The sequence below is a fragment of the Apodemus sylvaticus genome, chromosome 18 (assembly GCF_947179515.1).
Source record: "Apodemus sylvaticus chromosome 18, mApoSyl1.1, whole genome shotgun sequence".
NCBI classification, from domain to species: Eukaryota; Metazoa; Chordata; class Mammalia; order Rodentia; family Muridae; genus Apodemus; species Apodemus sylvaticus.
In genome coordinates this window covers 68,886,414-68,903,797 of record NC_067489.1, presented here as the reverse complement: position 1 = coordinate 68,903,797, position 17,384 = coordinate 68,886,414, and the positions used below count along the sequence as shown (strand labels likewise).

At 35.8% G+C, this 17,384-nt stretch overlaps 1 protein-coding gene across 1 annotated transcript; it reads left to right on the top strand.

The window, feature by feature from the left end:
* Positions 1–16,409: 16,409 nt before the first annotated feature.
* Positions 16,410–17,086, top strand: LOC127668806 (40S ribosomal protein S7-like). The gene has a single exon (XM_052162603.1). The coding sequence runs from the start codon at positions 16,477–16,479 to the stop codon at positions 17,059–17,061; it is 585 nt and encodes a 194-aa protein (XP_052018563.1). The 5' UTR covers positions 16,410–16,476; the 3' UTR covers positions 17,062–17,086.
* Positions 17,087–17,384: the final 298 nt, after the last annotated feature.

The window sequence follows — 17,384 nt, the reverse complement described above, 5'->3', positions numbered from 1 at the left end:
AATACATGTGGTATGTACTCACTAATAAGTGTAGAGTAACCCAAAAGCTCAGAGACCACATGGTACAACCTACAGAGCATATGCAGTGAAGAAGGAAGGAAGATAGGGGTTGAATGCTCCAGTCCTGCATTGGGGAGGGGGAGATAATTGTGGATGAATGGAAGGAGAGTGGGACAAGGGAGTGAGAAAGGGTGTGAAGGAAATAAGGGTGACAGTATCAAAATCTGGAAGAGACATGAGAGATGTACAGAGTCTTTGCATCCATGTAGAGTGGTGAGTGCAGATACTCAGTACTGCTTTGATGCTTTGAATAAATCATATTTCTGTTCCATATCAAACCTTATTTCAAATGATCAAAGAAACAAAAATCAGTATCTGATCAATGGGAAGCAAACAGGACAAGAAGGTTTTATTAATCAATGATATCAAACATTTAATTTAATTACCACCCCAATATATCGGAGATTATTCTATGAGATGAAACTGGGATCGAGGCTATCTCATGTTCCACACAGCACAACATGGAATCAGATGTCCGATTCCAACACAACATAAAGGTACCACAAATTAAACAGAAGCTATGCAATATTATTTGTGAGACATGGAAGAACATTTTATTTAATATACTCATAAAGTACTGTAGGGGATATCTTAAGATTGCCATCCAATAGTTTAACTTAAAGGAAAAAAATCAGGATAATCAGAATAACTCTGATAATCAGGAAGGATACAGTGGTGTGTGGTGTGCCTTCCTTCCACCATGTCAAGTCAATAACATGAGCTTAAAGCAGAAAGAAAACCAATTTTAATAAATACTATTTGTGTTCAAAGGACATGGTGAATTTCTCTGTAGAAAACCACATGGAGTCTCACCTATCAATCTTGGCAAAATGCAATTCAAATTTATTGAAGGACCTTTATGTTTGACAGATAGTCTGACTATAATGAGTATGGTATGGATCCAAGTCCAATACTCATGTGCACCAAATGATTTCCAAAAGTATGCCCCAGCCCGGGATGGCGTTTCCATAGTAGTCACAGTAGAGTGAAGAGTCAGCTTCCACGCACATTCCCAATTTATTTGAATTACCACCCTGTATACAAAAAGTATGGAATATCACAATATCAAGGCTCAAAATTTTCCCAAGGTCTGCAACACTACTAAAATATTCAAATTGGCAGTCATAATTCAACCAAAGTATGAAACAAATTTTTATTCATAGTAACTAAGATGGTACAATAAACTCCATATCAAGATTTTATTATAAGCCAGTGACATAGCAACCATTCCAAAAATGGAGTTAAAGATTCCATTTAATTCAGTGTGAATATTATGGGCCAAAAATAATGTAGTTGAAGCAAATATAAATCAAATTCAATGTTCCATATGTGTCACTTATAGTAATCTAACCAAGTTACATAAATTGGCAAAGCAGACATACATCTGTGTTGTTGCAATGTAATCCAAGACAGGACGGTTTCAAAACAAACACCAACTTGACATGGTTGAAAAATATAAGATATACACTAATATTATCAATACAATTCTCTTTCAGAAATGGCATATAATTTCTTTCATTTCTTTGAGAAAAATGTGTGAAATTGTTTTCAAATTCTTAATGAGTTGTGAACAAAAATCAACAAAGAAATGTTTCATCAAATGCCACTGACTTCCAGGGACAGACTATCAGCCAAGAGATCAGCATAATAACTCAGTGAATGTCTGCACAGGCACTGATATTGGACAGAACGGGTGATGAATCTTTACAAATACAGGCATTCTTGATTTAGAATAATGACATGTTCTCCAAGTGAGAGGAATCACAGGATGTTTGAAGATATTTTGTAAACATGACTGGCATACAATAGTATATGAACAACAGAGTGAATTTTCAACTCCTGACTCAACGTTTCATGTGAGATTACACTTCTCAACTTTAGACAGTGGAAGATATAATGTCCCATGATTCTTCTCAGAGTGTGAATGATATGGAACTTTCGTGACTTTCTAAACTTTTGTCTATGGACGTGATGAAATACATTGTGTTTGTACATATGGCTGTTGACACATATTCTGGCAAAAGCTGCCCAGGAGAAGTTGTCCTTGTGAATTATGCCATGCATATGAATGAAATCATGGCATCTGAGGATGGAGAACATGCTCTCCAAAATATGTCTGAAGAAATATGAATGAAGTCATGGCACTTGAGGATGGAGAACAGGATCATCACAACATATTTTCAAAAGTTTTCAGACCTCAGCTGTAGTGCTTGAGGCTATAATTTTTCTGATGTTTCCAGGGAGCATGACATAGGATGAATGCTAATGAACAATTGGGTATAATTGAGTATACTTCCAGAGAGCAGTAGCTTTAAAACAGACGCCTTGGTGTAAATGTGTGTGTGATGTTTGTCTGCATAAGAAGTAGATTTCACCACTGCTTCATCTGAGAGCCTAGCAGACATGAAGAAGCTGTCTGCTTTCACTATTTGCACTTTGCTCCTAAAGTTTTCTTTCATCTTGTGCTGTTTGACTGAACTCAATTGCCTTTGGAGGATAAATAATAGTGAAGATAATCATGGAGATATGAGAACTGACTGTGTTTTTTTTTTTTTTCCTGCAGACACTCGAGGGACCTATTGACCATTATTATGATGAAATTTTTGAACATAGGTATGTCCTTAACATTTATTTTCTGCTTCAATGTTATGAATTAGAAATACTTATTTGTTTACACAAACTCTGGAGTTCTACCCTGTTCTTCCTTCTGCATCTTTAGGAACCACTGAAAATTAAGTATAATGTCAATCACTATTTGAATACTTTCAAATGTGTCACAGTTTAGTTTCCCTTTTATACATTGGGCTCCTGATCTCATGGAGAGATCACATGGACAATGAGAGAGATGGCATCCTATCTTTTTAGTCTTTGTGAATATCATATGTAGAAAGAGTTTTCCTCATCTGCCATGTATTTACAATTCCTACCTTTGGCAAGAGCTCAATATGAAGAGACAACATCACTGCCTATATCCAACTGTCTGCCAATGATTACTGTATGAGCATGCATCTAGATGCCTTCCTAAAATGGTTACCTAATTTTGGTCTCCAACAGTTGGACATAGATTCATTCACTGAAATATTTGTGTACATGCAGGTCTACTATACCTGCTTGCATATATAATATGTGTATACTTGGTTATGTACTTATACACTGCTTTGTAACATAGTTTTTAAATGAGCCTCTCCTGCCATTCTGGAGTTGACTTTGAATATAGAATAAGACTTCTGGTCTAAATATTCTGTTACTAGAATAATCATTTGGCCCAATTTTGCAAATGCCCATCCAGGTATTAGGCTTATTCTCACTATCAGGTAAATAGTCACTATTTCTATTTATTAGTGAACAAATACAACGTTAGAGAAAAATCTAGATAAATAAATGTAGTACTTGTGGATAAGAAGCTGCTTTCATTGTGGCTCCATAGTTCTGAGATCCCAAGTGTGAGATATTATCATTGGTGGCCGCAGATCATGAGAGATGGACTGTTGTAAACCCCTTTTAGTGAATCAATGTGCCTGTGACTTCTTTATCAATTTCTTATCCCATCTCTTATTCAACTTTCACATCTTTGGGATTTTAAAAAATACATTTTCCAATTGTTAGCCATGGTGCACTGTGTACACTTTGATAATGATTGTGGCTTCAAATTATTATATTTCTCTGTTAAATCAGTAGAATTCCATTTCTGATACATTCTGTTTTATTCCACCTCTCATTGGAAATAGTGGAAATTCTCACAGGTGACCCATTTATAAGCCACATCAAGGTTTAAAGTTACAAATATATGAATTGTATCAATACACTTTTCAGTATAGAAAGAAAATCTTAGCTCCAAACTCTCAACTGAAAAATGCAAATTCAACAAAGGAGCATATTAGATGTTTTATCCTGATTAGAGGTATTTGCTATTAGTAACAGATGAACTGCCAACTGTGCTGGGTCAGATGAACATATTTCATATGTAGATAAGATCTCTGTGCTCAGACATAATTTAAAGGATCTCAAAGAATAAGGAAGACTGTGGTCTTAAGAGAAATGTGATAACAGTTTTGTGAAACTGACATAGTAACATCACACTAAAATGTAACGTTAAATTAATGTGTAAAAGAACATAAAGGATAATATTCTGGTTATATGCTATATTGTATCATTCTGAATATTTTGCTATGGAGAAATATATTTCATTGTAATATATCTTAAAATCATTATTCTATTTGTGGAATATTAATAGTTGAAAATTAAAATCATGATCATTATTGTGCATAATTCCCAAAGAATATTTTGTATGGCTGAAAACAATTTAGTATGCAACAATAGACCTAGGATCCTCAGGTATGTATATTATTAAATATGCATTAATAATATTTTAGGGTATGAAAGTATAGAATATAAAAGCTGAACCAACATTTTGATGTATTATTTGATTCTCAAAAATTTCAATATTATTAAGATTCTTGACGTATAAAACACATTCAAATAATAAAATAAATTTAAGGAGACTATTATGTCTTTCATATTTGGTTTAATTCATGCTTTTTTATGTATATGTAGAATTACAACTCCGAGGTTATTTTATAGCAGTCTTGCTCAAGAGGTTTATAACAAGGATGATATTCAGAGATAAAGAAATCTTTATTGATTTCCATGAATACAAAATTTATCATATTATATTGCCCAATGTCTATGAATTCTTAAATTTTATTCAGTTCTAAAAATATCTACTATATGAAGCTTATTTCAAGACATTTAGACAGTAATTTAGCATGTCTTATAATAAAAAAATTACTGCAATTGAAACTTTATGTTTCAGTCATCTCCCTTAGTCATCATTATGCCTTATTTTAGAATACCAGAAAGAAGATATGTGTTTTTTTTGGCACTGTTTTTTGCTACTGATGAAATCAACAAGAATCCTTATATTTTACCCAACACAACTTTGTTATTCGTCAACGTTGTTGATCTGTATCATGATACATTGGATGGTTTGGATGAATTACATTCACCTGTAAACACTAGTGAGGATTTTGTCAATTATGTCTGTCTAGAAGATGGACTTTGTGATGTAAAACTTACAAGACCATCATGGAAACCATCTTTAAAAATGACAATTCAAACTAGGATACCAAAGGTAAGAATGTGTGACACTGAATTAGTTAACAATTTAAAATTGCATTTGCAGGTGCCTATGAATGTTCTACTATACACACCTACATACAAACACACATAGACACTCACACACACACATATACACACACACACAAACACAAAAGAGATTATATATAGAAAATAATTAAATAATCAGATCATAGATGTTTTGGACATACAGGCCGTTCTTTGTTGTAGGAAATTCAGAATTGTCAGGAATAGTCTAGACTCTGTTAGGGATAATACATTATATTCCTAATATAATCTCACAGTTCTTAATAGGAGTTCTGAAATGTGAGTAGTGTTATTTGTATGTGAGCACATGAATCATATCAATCATATTCCTCATGTGGATGTTTCACCCTCTCTTCTACATTCTTTAGGTTTTGTTTGGACCATTTAATCCTAACCTAAGTGACCATGACCAGTTTCCCTATCTCCGTCAGGTAGCCATTAAGGACACATATTTGTCCCATGGCCTGGTCGCCTTGCTGCTTCATTTTAGATGGACTTGGATAGGAGTGGTCATCTCAGATAATGACCAGGGCATTCAGTTTCTCTCAGATTTAAGAGAAGAAATGCAAAGGCATGAGATCTGTTTAGCTTTTCTGAATGTGATCCCAGAAGCCATGCAAACATATATAACAAAGGCTATGATATATGATAAACAAATAAGGACATCTTCAGCAAAGATTGTTATCATTTATGGTGAAATGAACTCTACTTTAGAAGTCAGCTTTAGACAGTGGAAATATTTGGATTTTCAGAGAATCTGGATCACAACCTCGCAATGGGATGTGATCACAAATAAAAAGGAATTCAGGCTTGATTTCTTCCATGGGACTGTCACTTTTGCACACCACAGAGGTGAGCTTGCTAAATTTAGGAATTTTATGCAAACTATAGACACTGACAAATACCCAGTAAACATTTCTGAGTCTATCCTGGGGTGGAATTATTTTAATTGTTCAATCTCAAAGAACAGAAATAAAATGGAACATTTTAAATTTAACAACACATTGGCATGGACAGCACTGCAAAAATATGACATGGCCCTGAGTGAAGAAGGTTACAATTTGTATAATGCTGTGTATGCGGTGGCCCACACCTACCATGAACTACTTCCTCAACAAGTAGAGGCTCAGAAAACAACAGAAGTCAAAGGAGAATTCACTGACTGCCAGCAGATTAATTTTCTTACATTTCATTATGCTTAGATATATCAATGTGGTCTTTTAAATGGCTCCAGAGAAACACCTGTCAAATTGTTAGAGATTATTCTTTCATTAGAAATATTTCTACACTGAAAAACTCCACAATTAATTTTTAACATGGATGAATATCAATTTCAAGGATCACATTTAATAGGAGACAATACATTTTTTTAGATAACAGAGTTTTGTGAAAACATGTCTCAACATTTCCACAAGTGAGTTTAAAATTTAAAATAGGAGCCAAGAGATTTGTCATGAAAAGCTTACGTGATGACAAGACTAGAATACATTTCTAAAGAATACTTTCTTAAAAATCAATACATGTATTTTAACTAATATTTACTCATTTAAATTAACAATTATTTATAAAACTATAAATGATTAAGAGTATATATTTTATTAAATTTATATTTATCTCATATATGTTTACTCTCTATGCATGAAAGACTCACAACTAATGTTTATTTGCACACATATTCAGAATCACTCTTTATTTGCACATATATGGCTTCATTTTTTAAAAAGTTTTTGACAAATGGGTGCACAAAAACACACACACACACACTGACACACCACATTACTTGTTATCTCATAATCATTTTTTCTAGCATGTTTTAGCATTGAACATTAATAATAAGTATATTAATGTTCACTATCCATGACGTGTATTGCCTTTACTATGTGATTACTTTAATACACTGTCTTTTCGTAAAGTCATTAAAAATTTAGGTGAAAATCTCAAATTTTTCCTCCCTTTATTGATGTGCATATGTAAGCATCTAAAGATGTATCTCATTTAGCTATCTTCCTTGCTGAAGACCAGGGTATTTACTCACCCTGTTGGAGAACTGGTGAGCAGGAATCATAGAGAAAATCAGTGTGCAGAGTACGACATTTTCATCCTTTGGAATTTTCCACAAGGCCTTGGATTAAAAGTGAAAATTGGAAGCTATTTTAGTTGTTTTCCATGGAGTCAACAACTTCATTCATCTGAAGACTTGGAGTGGGCCACGGGAGGAACATCAGTGGGTAGAGTTTTTATTTTTTTCAGTTTATCTACATTTTAAAATATGAGGTGATGAAGTATTAGCTCTGTGTTAAGACCAACTGCTATGCTTGCAATAGACCAGTTACAAACACCAAAATTTGATATCTCTTAATTTCGTGAAAATCTGGTTTTAGGGATCAAAGGCCTCTGGATTCCATGTTCAATTGCACCCACATGCCTATTCACCACTCAGGTATATATTGATTAAATTTGTATATATAAATAAAATTTTGTGTGAACATATTTATAGCCAAATTGAAAATAGTATGTATTCATTAACAGAAATCTTTCTTTAGATCCAAGGTCTCCATTTTAAAAATTTATTTATATATGTATGTATATATAAATATATATATGTGTGTATATCTATATATAGAAATTATATAAATGTATTTATGTATATGATATATGCATAATATATATGTGTGTATATATAGGATTTTTATACTTTTATTGACTATTTTCTTTATTTACATTTCAGATATCATCCCCTTTTCATATCCCCCCCAGAAGCCCCCTATGCAATTTTCCATCCAACTGCCTCTATGAGGGTGTCCCCCATCCATCCACCCAATCTCATCTTACAGCCCTGGCATTCCCTACATTGGAGCATCCAACCCTCCTAGGTGTAAAAGCTATTCCTCCTGCTCACATCTAACAAGTCCATCCTCTTCTTCATATGTGTCTGGTCCCATGAGTTCTACATGAGTACTATTTGGTTGGTGGGCCAGTCCCTGAGAGTTTGGCTGGGTGAGACTGTTGCTCCCCAAATGGGACAGTACATGTCCTCAGCTCCTTCAGCCCTTCCCCAGTTCCTCTATCAAGGATCCCAAGCTCAATCGAATGGTTGACTGTGAGCATCCACCTTTGTATTTTCAGGTTCTAGCAGCGCCTTTCAGGAGACAGCTGTATCAGGCTCCCGTCAGAAAGCACTTTCCTGCATCCACAATAGCATCCTGGTGTTAGGATTGTATATGGGATGGATCCCCAGGGGGGAAGTCTCTTTATGATCTTTTTTTCAGTCTCTGCATGACACATTGTCTCCATAATGCTTCCTGTAAATTTTTTGTTACCCCTTCTAAGAAGGTCTGAAGCATCCACAAATTGGTCTTCCCTATTCTTCAGCTTCATATGGTCTGTGAGTTGTATCTTGGGTATTCAGAGCTTCTGGGCTAATATTCACTTATCAGTGAGTACATTCTATGTGCGTTCTTTTGTGACTGTTACCTCACAGAGGGTGATATATCCTAGTTCTATCCTTTTGCCTAAGAATTTCATGAATTATTTATTTTTAATAGCTGAGTGAACCCCACTGTGGAACATTTTCTGTTTCAATTCCTGTGTTAAAGGACATCTGTTTTTTTTTCCAGCTTCTGTCTATTATAAATAAGGCTGCTGTGAACATAATGCAGCAGGTGTCCTCATTACATGTTGGAGCACGTTCTGGGTATATGGCCAGGAGAGGTATAGCTGCGTCCAATTTATTGAGGAATGGCCAGAATTATTTTCAGAGTGATTGTAGCAGCTTGCAATCCTTTCAGTAGTGGAGGAAAGTTTCTCTTTCTAAACATCTACACCAACATCTCCTGTAACCTGAGTTTGTGATCGTAGCTATTCTGACTGGTGCAATATGAAATCTCAGAGTGTTTGGATTTGCATTTCCCTGATCACCAAGGATGTTAAAAATTTCTTTCACTGCTTTACAGTCATTCAAGATTGAGAATTATCTGTTTAGTTCTGCACTCCAGTTTTTATTAGGATTATTTGGTACTTTGGAATCTCATATGTTGGGTTCTTTGTATATATGGGATATTTTCCGTCTACCAGATGTAGGATTGGTAATGATCTTTTCCTATCTATTGATTGTCATTTTGTCCTATCTAGAGTGTCCTTTGCCTTAGAAAAATATTGCAATTTTATGAGGTCACATTTGTCAATTCTTGACCTTAGAGCATACGCTATTGGTGTTTTGTTCAGGAAATTTCCCCTGTGCCCATGTGCTCAAGGCTCTTCCCCAGTTCCTTTTCTATGAGTTTCAGTGTGTCTGGATTTATGTGGAGGTCCATGAACCATTTGGACTTTGTACAAGGAGATAAGAATGGATCAATTTGCATTCCTCTACATGATGAACACCAGTTGAAACAACAAAATTTGATTAAAATGCTGTCTTTTTCCTCTAGAAGGCTTTAGCACCTTTGTGAAATATTAAGTGATCATAGTTATGTGGGTTCAATTCTTTGTCCTTAATTTTACTCCAGTGTTCTACCCGGTACCAATTCTATGCCAATTTTTCACTATTGCTGTGTAGTGCAGTTTGAGGTTAGGGATTGTGATTCTCCCAGAACTTCTATTATTGTTGAGAATTGATTTTCGCTATCCCGAGTTATTTTCTTATTACAAATGAGCTTGAGAATTGCTCTTTCTGACTCTATGAGGAATTGAGTAGGAATTTTGATAGGGATTTCATTTAATCTGTAGATTGCTTTCAGCATAATGGCCATTTTATCAAACTATTCCTACCATTCCAGGAGGATGGAAGATCTTTCCATGTCATGAATTCTTCTTTAATTTCTCACTTCAGAGACTTTTACTTGTTGGCGTACAGATCTTTCACTTGCTTGGTTAAAGTCACAGCAAGATATGTTACATTGTTTGTGATAATTGAGAAGGGTGTCATTTCACTAATTTCTTTCCCAGGCTATTCTTTGAGTATAGGAAGACTGCTGATCTGTTTTAGTTGATTTTATATCTGGCCATTTTGATGAAATTGTTATCCCTAGTAGTTCTTTGGTGGAATTTTTGAGATCACTTAATTATACTATCATATCATCTGCAAATATTGATATTTTGACTTTTCCTTTCTAATTTGTATCTCTTTTACCTCTTTTTGCTGTTTAATTGCTCTGGATAGAACTCTGAGTACTTTATTGAATAGTGGTGAAAAGAGTGGGAAGCCTTGTCTAGTCCTTGATTTTAGTGGGATTGTTTCACCTTTCTCTCCATTTAGTTTGATGTTGGCTACTGGATTTCTGTATATTGCTTTTACTATGTTTAGTTAGGGGCCTTGAATTCATGATCTTTCCAAGTCTTTTATCAAATCGGAATGTTGGATTTTGTCAAATGCTTTCTCAGCATCTAATGAAATGTTCAGGTGTCTATTTTCTTTGAATTTGTTTATATTGTGGATTATGTTGATAAATTTCCTTACATTGAACTAAACCTGCCTCCCTGGGATGAGGCCTACTGGATCATCGTGAAATTTTTGATATATTCTTGAATTCGGTTTTTGAGGATTTAATTAAGTATATTTGCATCAGTGTTCGTATGGGAAATTGGTCTGAAGTTCTCTTTCTTTGTTGGGTCTTTGTGTGAATTTGGTATTGATGTAACTTTGGATTCATAGATCAAATTTGGTATTATTCCTCCTGTTTCTACTTTGTGGAATAGGTGGGAGTGTATTGGTATTGGGTTTTCTTTGAAGATCTGATAGAATTCTGTACAAAAATTGCCTAGTCTTGGACTTTTCTTGGTTGGGAGATTATTTTTGTTTGTTTCTTTTTTAGATTTGGTTTATTCGAGACAGTGTTTCTCTGTATAGGGTCACTCTGTAGACCAGGCTGGCCTTGAATTCAGAAATCTGCCTGCCTCTACCTCCCAGAATTCTTTGAATACAGGCATACACCACCACCGCCCAGCTGCTTGGGATATTATTAATGATGGCTTCTATTTCTTTGGGGGTTATAGGACTGTTTTGACCACTTATTTGATCCTGATTTATGTTTGTATTTGGTATCTGTCTAGAAAATTGTCCATTTCATCTAGGTTTTCCAGTTTTGTTGAGTATAAATCTTTGCAGTAGGATCTGATGATTTTTTTGAATTTCCACAATTTCCATTATTATGTCTCCCTTTTCATTTCTGATTTTTTTTTATTTGGATGTTGTCTCTGTGCCCTTGAGTTAGCCTACCTATGGGTTTAATCTATCTTGTTGATTTGGTCAAAGGACCAGCTTCTGGATTTGTTGATATTTTGCATAGTTCTATTTTTTCTACTTGGTTGATTGCAGACCTGAGTTTGATGATTTGCTGCTGCCTACTCCTCTTGGGTGGATTTGCTTCTTTTTGTTCTAGATCTTTCCGATGTGCTGTTAATCTACTAGTGTATGCTTTCTCCAGTTTCTTTTTGGGGGGCACTCAAAGCTGTGAATTTTCCTCTTAACTGTGCTTTAATTGTGACCCATTAGTTTTGGTATGTTGTGCCTTCATTTTCATTACATTCTAATGAGTCTTTTATTTCTTTATTTCTTCCTTAAACAAGTTAGCATTTATTAGGGTGTATTGCATCTTCCATGTGTATGTGGTCTTTATGTAGGGTTTTTTTTTGTTGTTGTTGCTTTTGTTGTTATTGAACACCAGCCTTAGTCTATTGTAATGTTAGTATGAGTGGGATTATTTTAATCTTCTTATATCTGTCGAGACCTGATTTGTGACTGATTATATTGTCAGTTTTGGAGAAGGTACCAACCATATAGGTGCTGAGAAGAAGATTCTTTTGTTTTAGTATGAACTGTTCTATAGAACATGTGTCTCTGTAGAGATTTTGTTTCCCTGATCTCTCCATTGATGAGAATGGGGTGTTGAAGTCTCCAACTATCATTTTGTGGGGCAATGTGTGCATTGAGCATTAGAAAAGTTTCCTTTATGAATGTGGGTGCCCTTGCATGTGGATCATAGATGTTCAGAATTAAGAGTTCTTCTTGGTAGCATTTTCCTTTGATGTAGATGAAATGTCCTTCATTATGTTTTGTTAATAACTTTTGGTTGAAAGTCAATTTTATTTTATATTTGTATGGCTAGTCCAGATTTTTGGGGGGCAGGGTGGGACTATTAGCACAGAAAATTGTTTTCAAGCCCTTTACTCTGAGGTATTGGCTGTCTTTGTCAGTGAGGTGTTTCATGTAGGCAACAAAATGTTGGTCTCTGTTTACATATGCATTCTGTTAGTCTGTGTCTTTTTGCTGGGGAAATGAATTTATTGATGTGAAGACATAATAAGGAAAAGTTACTCATGTGTCCTGGTTTTGTTTTTGTTGCTGTTGTAGTTGTTTTGTGATTGTGGTTGTTGGTGTTTTAGGTGAAATTATGTTTGCATGGCTATCTTCATTTGGGTTTGTTAAAAGAAGATTGCTTTCTTGCTTTTTCCATTCAGAAGTTTCCCCCTTTGTGTTGGATTTTTCAATTTTTTGTTCTTTGTAGGACTAGATTGGTGGAAAGATATTGTGCACATCTGGTTTTGTTATAGACTATCTTGGTTTTTACTTTTATCTTATTTAGAGTTTTGCTGGATATAGAACCCAGGGTTGGCATTTTGGTTCTCCTATGTCTGTATGACATGTGCCAAGGATCATATAGCTTTCATAGTCTCTGGTAAGAAGACTGGTGATCCTGATAGGTCTGATATTATATATTACTTTACTTTTTCTTACTGCTTTGCTATTCTTTAATAGTTCATTTAATTTTTTGTTTAGAAAAACATTGACAGGAGGAATTTCCTTTTCTGATCCAGTCTATTTGGAGTTCCATAGGCTTCTTATGTGTTGGTATTCATCTCTTTCTTTAGGTTAGGGAAACTTTCTCTGTTACTCATGTGAAGATATTATCATATTGAAGATATTAATGGCCTTTTAAGTTGTGAAGCTACACTTTCCTCTATACCTATAATGCTTAGGTTTGGTCTTCTCATTGTGTCCTGGATTTCCTGGATATTTTGTGTTAGCGGAATTTTGAATTTTGCATTTTCTTTGGCTGTTGTGTCAGTGTTTTCTAAAATATCTTCTGTATCTGAGATTCTTTCTACTATCTCTTGTATTCTGTTGGTGATGCTTTCATCTATGATTTTTATCTCTTTCCCAGGTTTTCTATACCTGAGGTTGTCTCCCTTTGTGATTTCTTTATTGTTTCCTTTTTCTATTTTTCCATCCTGGATGGCTTTGTTCAATTCCTTCACTGTTTTGCTTGTGTTTTTGTATAATTTTTTAAAGGATTTTTGTTTTTCCTCTTTCAACCTGTTTATCTGTGTTGTCCTGATTTTCTTTAATGGAATTATTTATGTCTTTCTTAAGGTCCTCTGTCATCATCATGAGATGTGATTTTAAATCAGTGTAGCTTTTCTGGTATGTTGGGTTATCCAGGCCCCACTGTGGTGGGAGAATTGTGTTCTGATGATGCCAAGCAGCCTTGGTTTCTGAGGCTTATGTACTGGTGTTTGCCTCTTGCCATCTGGTAATCTGTGATGTTGAGCTGGTCTTGCTATATTGACTGTGGCTTACCCCTCCTTCAAGCATTTGTGTAAGCACTCCTTGGAGAACAGATCTTTCCAGGAGGAATTTAGGTATGGAGACCTGTGGCTCAGAGTCAGCTCTGGGTGCAAAGAGAAACACAGAAGGATCTTTTCCTAGACTTCTCCTCAATTCCTGTTAAATCCGGGTCCTGGGTGGTTCCCTGGGACTAGATGTGTTGGCTTTCGCTATGCTCACAGTCATGTCAGCATTCCTGGGAGCCCAGATATCTCCTGTAGCTATTTGTGTATGGAAAAATGTAGCACAAGATCAGCTCTTGGACATGATGCACATGATCAGGCAATTTATATATTTTTATTGGTTATTGTAATTGATTACATTTCAAATGTTCAAGTGTTCAGTGCCCAGAAAATGAGGTTTCTAATGAAACAGGTACATGCTTGGATGGAGAAGAAAAAATGATGAATTTGAATACATTCTCTTTCCAAACTAGAAATATGATATGGCTTAAATGATGATGAAGACCTAAAATCTCTGTGTTTGAACTTTTCCAATTCTATAGTAGCAACTTCCTTGGACCCATCCAATAACCTGCAATATCCTCGACAAACAATGCATCTCTCAGAATGTGATTGTTCTTTGATATTTTGTATAAAGAAATTTGATGACTAGGCCAGTCTACAATCTTTCCCCCCACTCATGCAGCTAAGTCCTCAGAAAGTCCAGTTGCTCAGAGTAACAGTTGTTTAATGAAATATAGTTTAAGAACTTAGATGGTTTAAAGGGTTAAGTGTTTCCTGTCAAAACATTAGGGATAGAGTGAAGATTTCAAGAATGCAACTAGAGGTGGGGCAGTGCTTATCATCCACCACAGCCTAGCTAAGCAAAGAGGGATGAATGTGAATATCATGACCTTCAAAGCTTTGAAGGAATATTTGGGAAGAAAGTGATTGTACCACAATGATAGGGACATGACATGTATATGTCTATTAGGCATAGAACTTCAGGAATCAAATATTTTATGCAAATAATATTTGCATGATGAATTATAAGTTCTGGCCATTATGTGTAGATATAGACAGAGAGCACAACTTTCATAGTAAACAAAGTACATAATGTATTTCAACTGGCATCAATAACAACAACTGCATATTGCTCTTGTCTGTGATTAGTGAAATTCTGGGTGGAGGAATAATTAATAAGAGATTCTAAATATCATTTTCATCACTTTCATTTTGTTTGTTTAATAAATACTTTTAGCTGTTCCATTCCCCATGATGATGTTTTGTTCCATCACAAAGCATAGATTAATGGAGAACAATTTTTAACTACATAACTATGATACCTTATAAGGGCTTATTGTTTTTCACCAGCAGATATGGAACAATGTGTGAGATGTCCAGATGATAAGTATACCAACTTGGAGCAAACCCACTGCCTCCAAAAAGCTGTGTCATTTCTGTCTTATGAAGATCCACTGGGGCTTGCTCTAGGCTTCATGGCCCTGTCCTTCTCAGCCGTCCCCATTCTATCACTCTTCACTTTTGTGAAGTACAAGGATACTCCTATTTTAAAGGCTAATAACTGCATTCTCAGCTACATCCTTCTCATTTCTCTAGAGTTCTGTTTTATCTGCTCATTGCTTTTCATTGGACATCCCAACCAGGCCACCTGCATCCTGCAGCAGACCACATATGAAGTATTTTTCACAGTGTCTGTTTCTACAGTGTTGGCCAAAACAATAACCATAGTCATGGCTTTCAAGCTCACTACTCCAGGGAGAAGAATGAGAGGAATCCTGGTATCAGGGGAACCTAACTTGGTCATTTCCATTTGTACCTTAATCCAAGTTGCTCTGTGTGGAGTCTGGTTGGTAATGTCTCCTCCCTTTATTGACAGAGATATACAATCTGAACATGGGGAGACTGTCATTATTTGCAACAAAGGCTCAGTCATTGCCTTCCATGTTGTCCTGGGATACTTGGGGTCCTTGGCTGTGGGGAGCTTCACTGTGGCTTTCCTGGCTAGGAACCTTCCTGACAGATTCAATGAAGCCTAGTTCCTATCTTTCAGCATGCTGGTGTTCTGCAGTGCCTGGATCACATTCCTCCCTATCTACCATAGCACCAGGGGGAAGATCATGGTGGTTGTGGAGGTCTTCTCCATCTTGGCTTCTAGTGCAGGGTTGCTAGGGTGTATCTTTGTCCCAAAGTGTTATGTTATTTTAGTTAGACCAGATACAAATTTTGTACAGAAGTCCCAAGACAAATTGCTTCATTGAAACTTTCATTGTATGAAAATGTTAAATGATACTCAACATATTTTTTCTTTGTCTTAACAAATATAGAACTTAATCATAGAAAAATTTTAAGGAATAAACAAATTAGAACTTGCTTATAGGACAGTACTATTCATTGTGATACAAATGAACAAAGTTTGTTGGAAAATGGGTTTATAAATAAGTACACAATCCTGAAGAAATTGAGAATAAGGAATCTCAATTGAAGAATGTTGACCTGTGGTTTTGTGTGTAAGCCATGTACTTAATAAATGATTAATATAAGGTGATGATAGTGATGGTGTATGGTACCCACTCTTGGTGAGTTATTCTTGGAGTTATAAGAAAGAAGACTGCAGCCACCCGGATATGAGCTGTTCTCGCGAGAGCTGTCCCTCTTTCTAAGCCGGCACTCCGTAAGGACGAAGCCATGTTCAGCTCGAGCGCCAAGATTGTGAAGCCCAATGGCGAGAAGCCGGACGAGTTCGAGTCTGGCATCTCTCAGGCGCTGCTCGAGCTGGAGATGAACTTGGATCTCAAGGCGCAGCTGCGGGAACTCAACATCATCGCAGCCAAGGAAATTGAAGTTGGTGGTGGTCGGAAAGCTATCATAATTTTTGTACCAGTTCCTCAGCTTAAATCTTTCCAGAAAATCCAAGTCCGGCTAGTTCGTGAACTGGAGAAAAAGTTCAGTGGGAAGCATGTAGTCTTCATCGCTCAGAGGAGGATTCTGCCCAAGCCAACCCGGAAAAGCCGTACGAAAAATAAGCAAAAGCGCCCTAGAAGCTGCACACTGACAGCCGTGCATGACGCCATCCTTGAGGACTTGGTCTTCCCAAGTGAAATTGTGGGCAAGAGGATCCGGGTGAAACTGGATGGCAGCCGGCTCATAAAAGTTCATTTAGACAAAGCACAGCAGAACAACGTAGAACACAAGGTTGAAACTTTTTCTGGTGTGTACAAGAAGCTCACAGGCAAGGATGTTAATTTTGAATTCCCAGAGTTTCAGTTGTAAAGAAAATGACTGAATAAAGTATCATTCATAGTAAAAAAAAAAAAAAAGAAAGAAAGAAGACTGCAGACAACATGGACATGAAGCCAGTAAGCCACATTATTCCACATGATTTCATGGAGTGCTTGATTCCAAGTTCATGCCTTGGCTACATTCAGTATTCTGTGACCAAGGTACACAAAAAATAGATTTCTCAAATGTTTCTCCTGATAATTGTGTGGGGTTTTTTTTGTTTTTTGTTTTTTTTTTTTTTTTTTTAGAGCAACATAATCAAAGATATCACCTAAATGTTAAAATGCTTCTGTTGGGATTTGGCATATTATAGA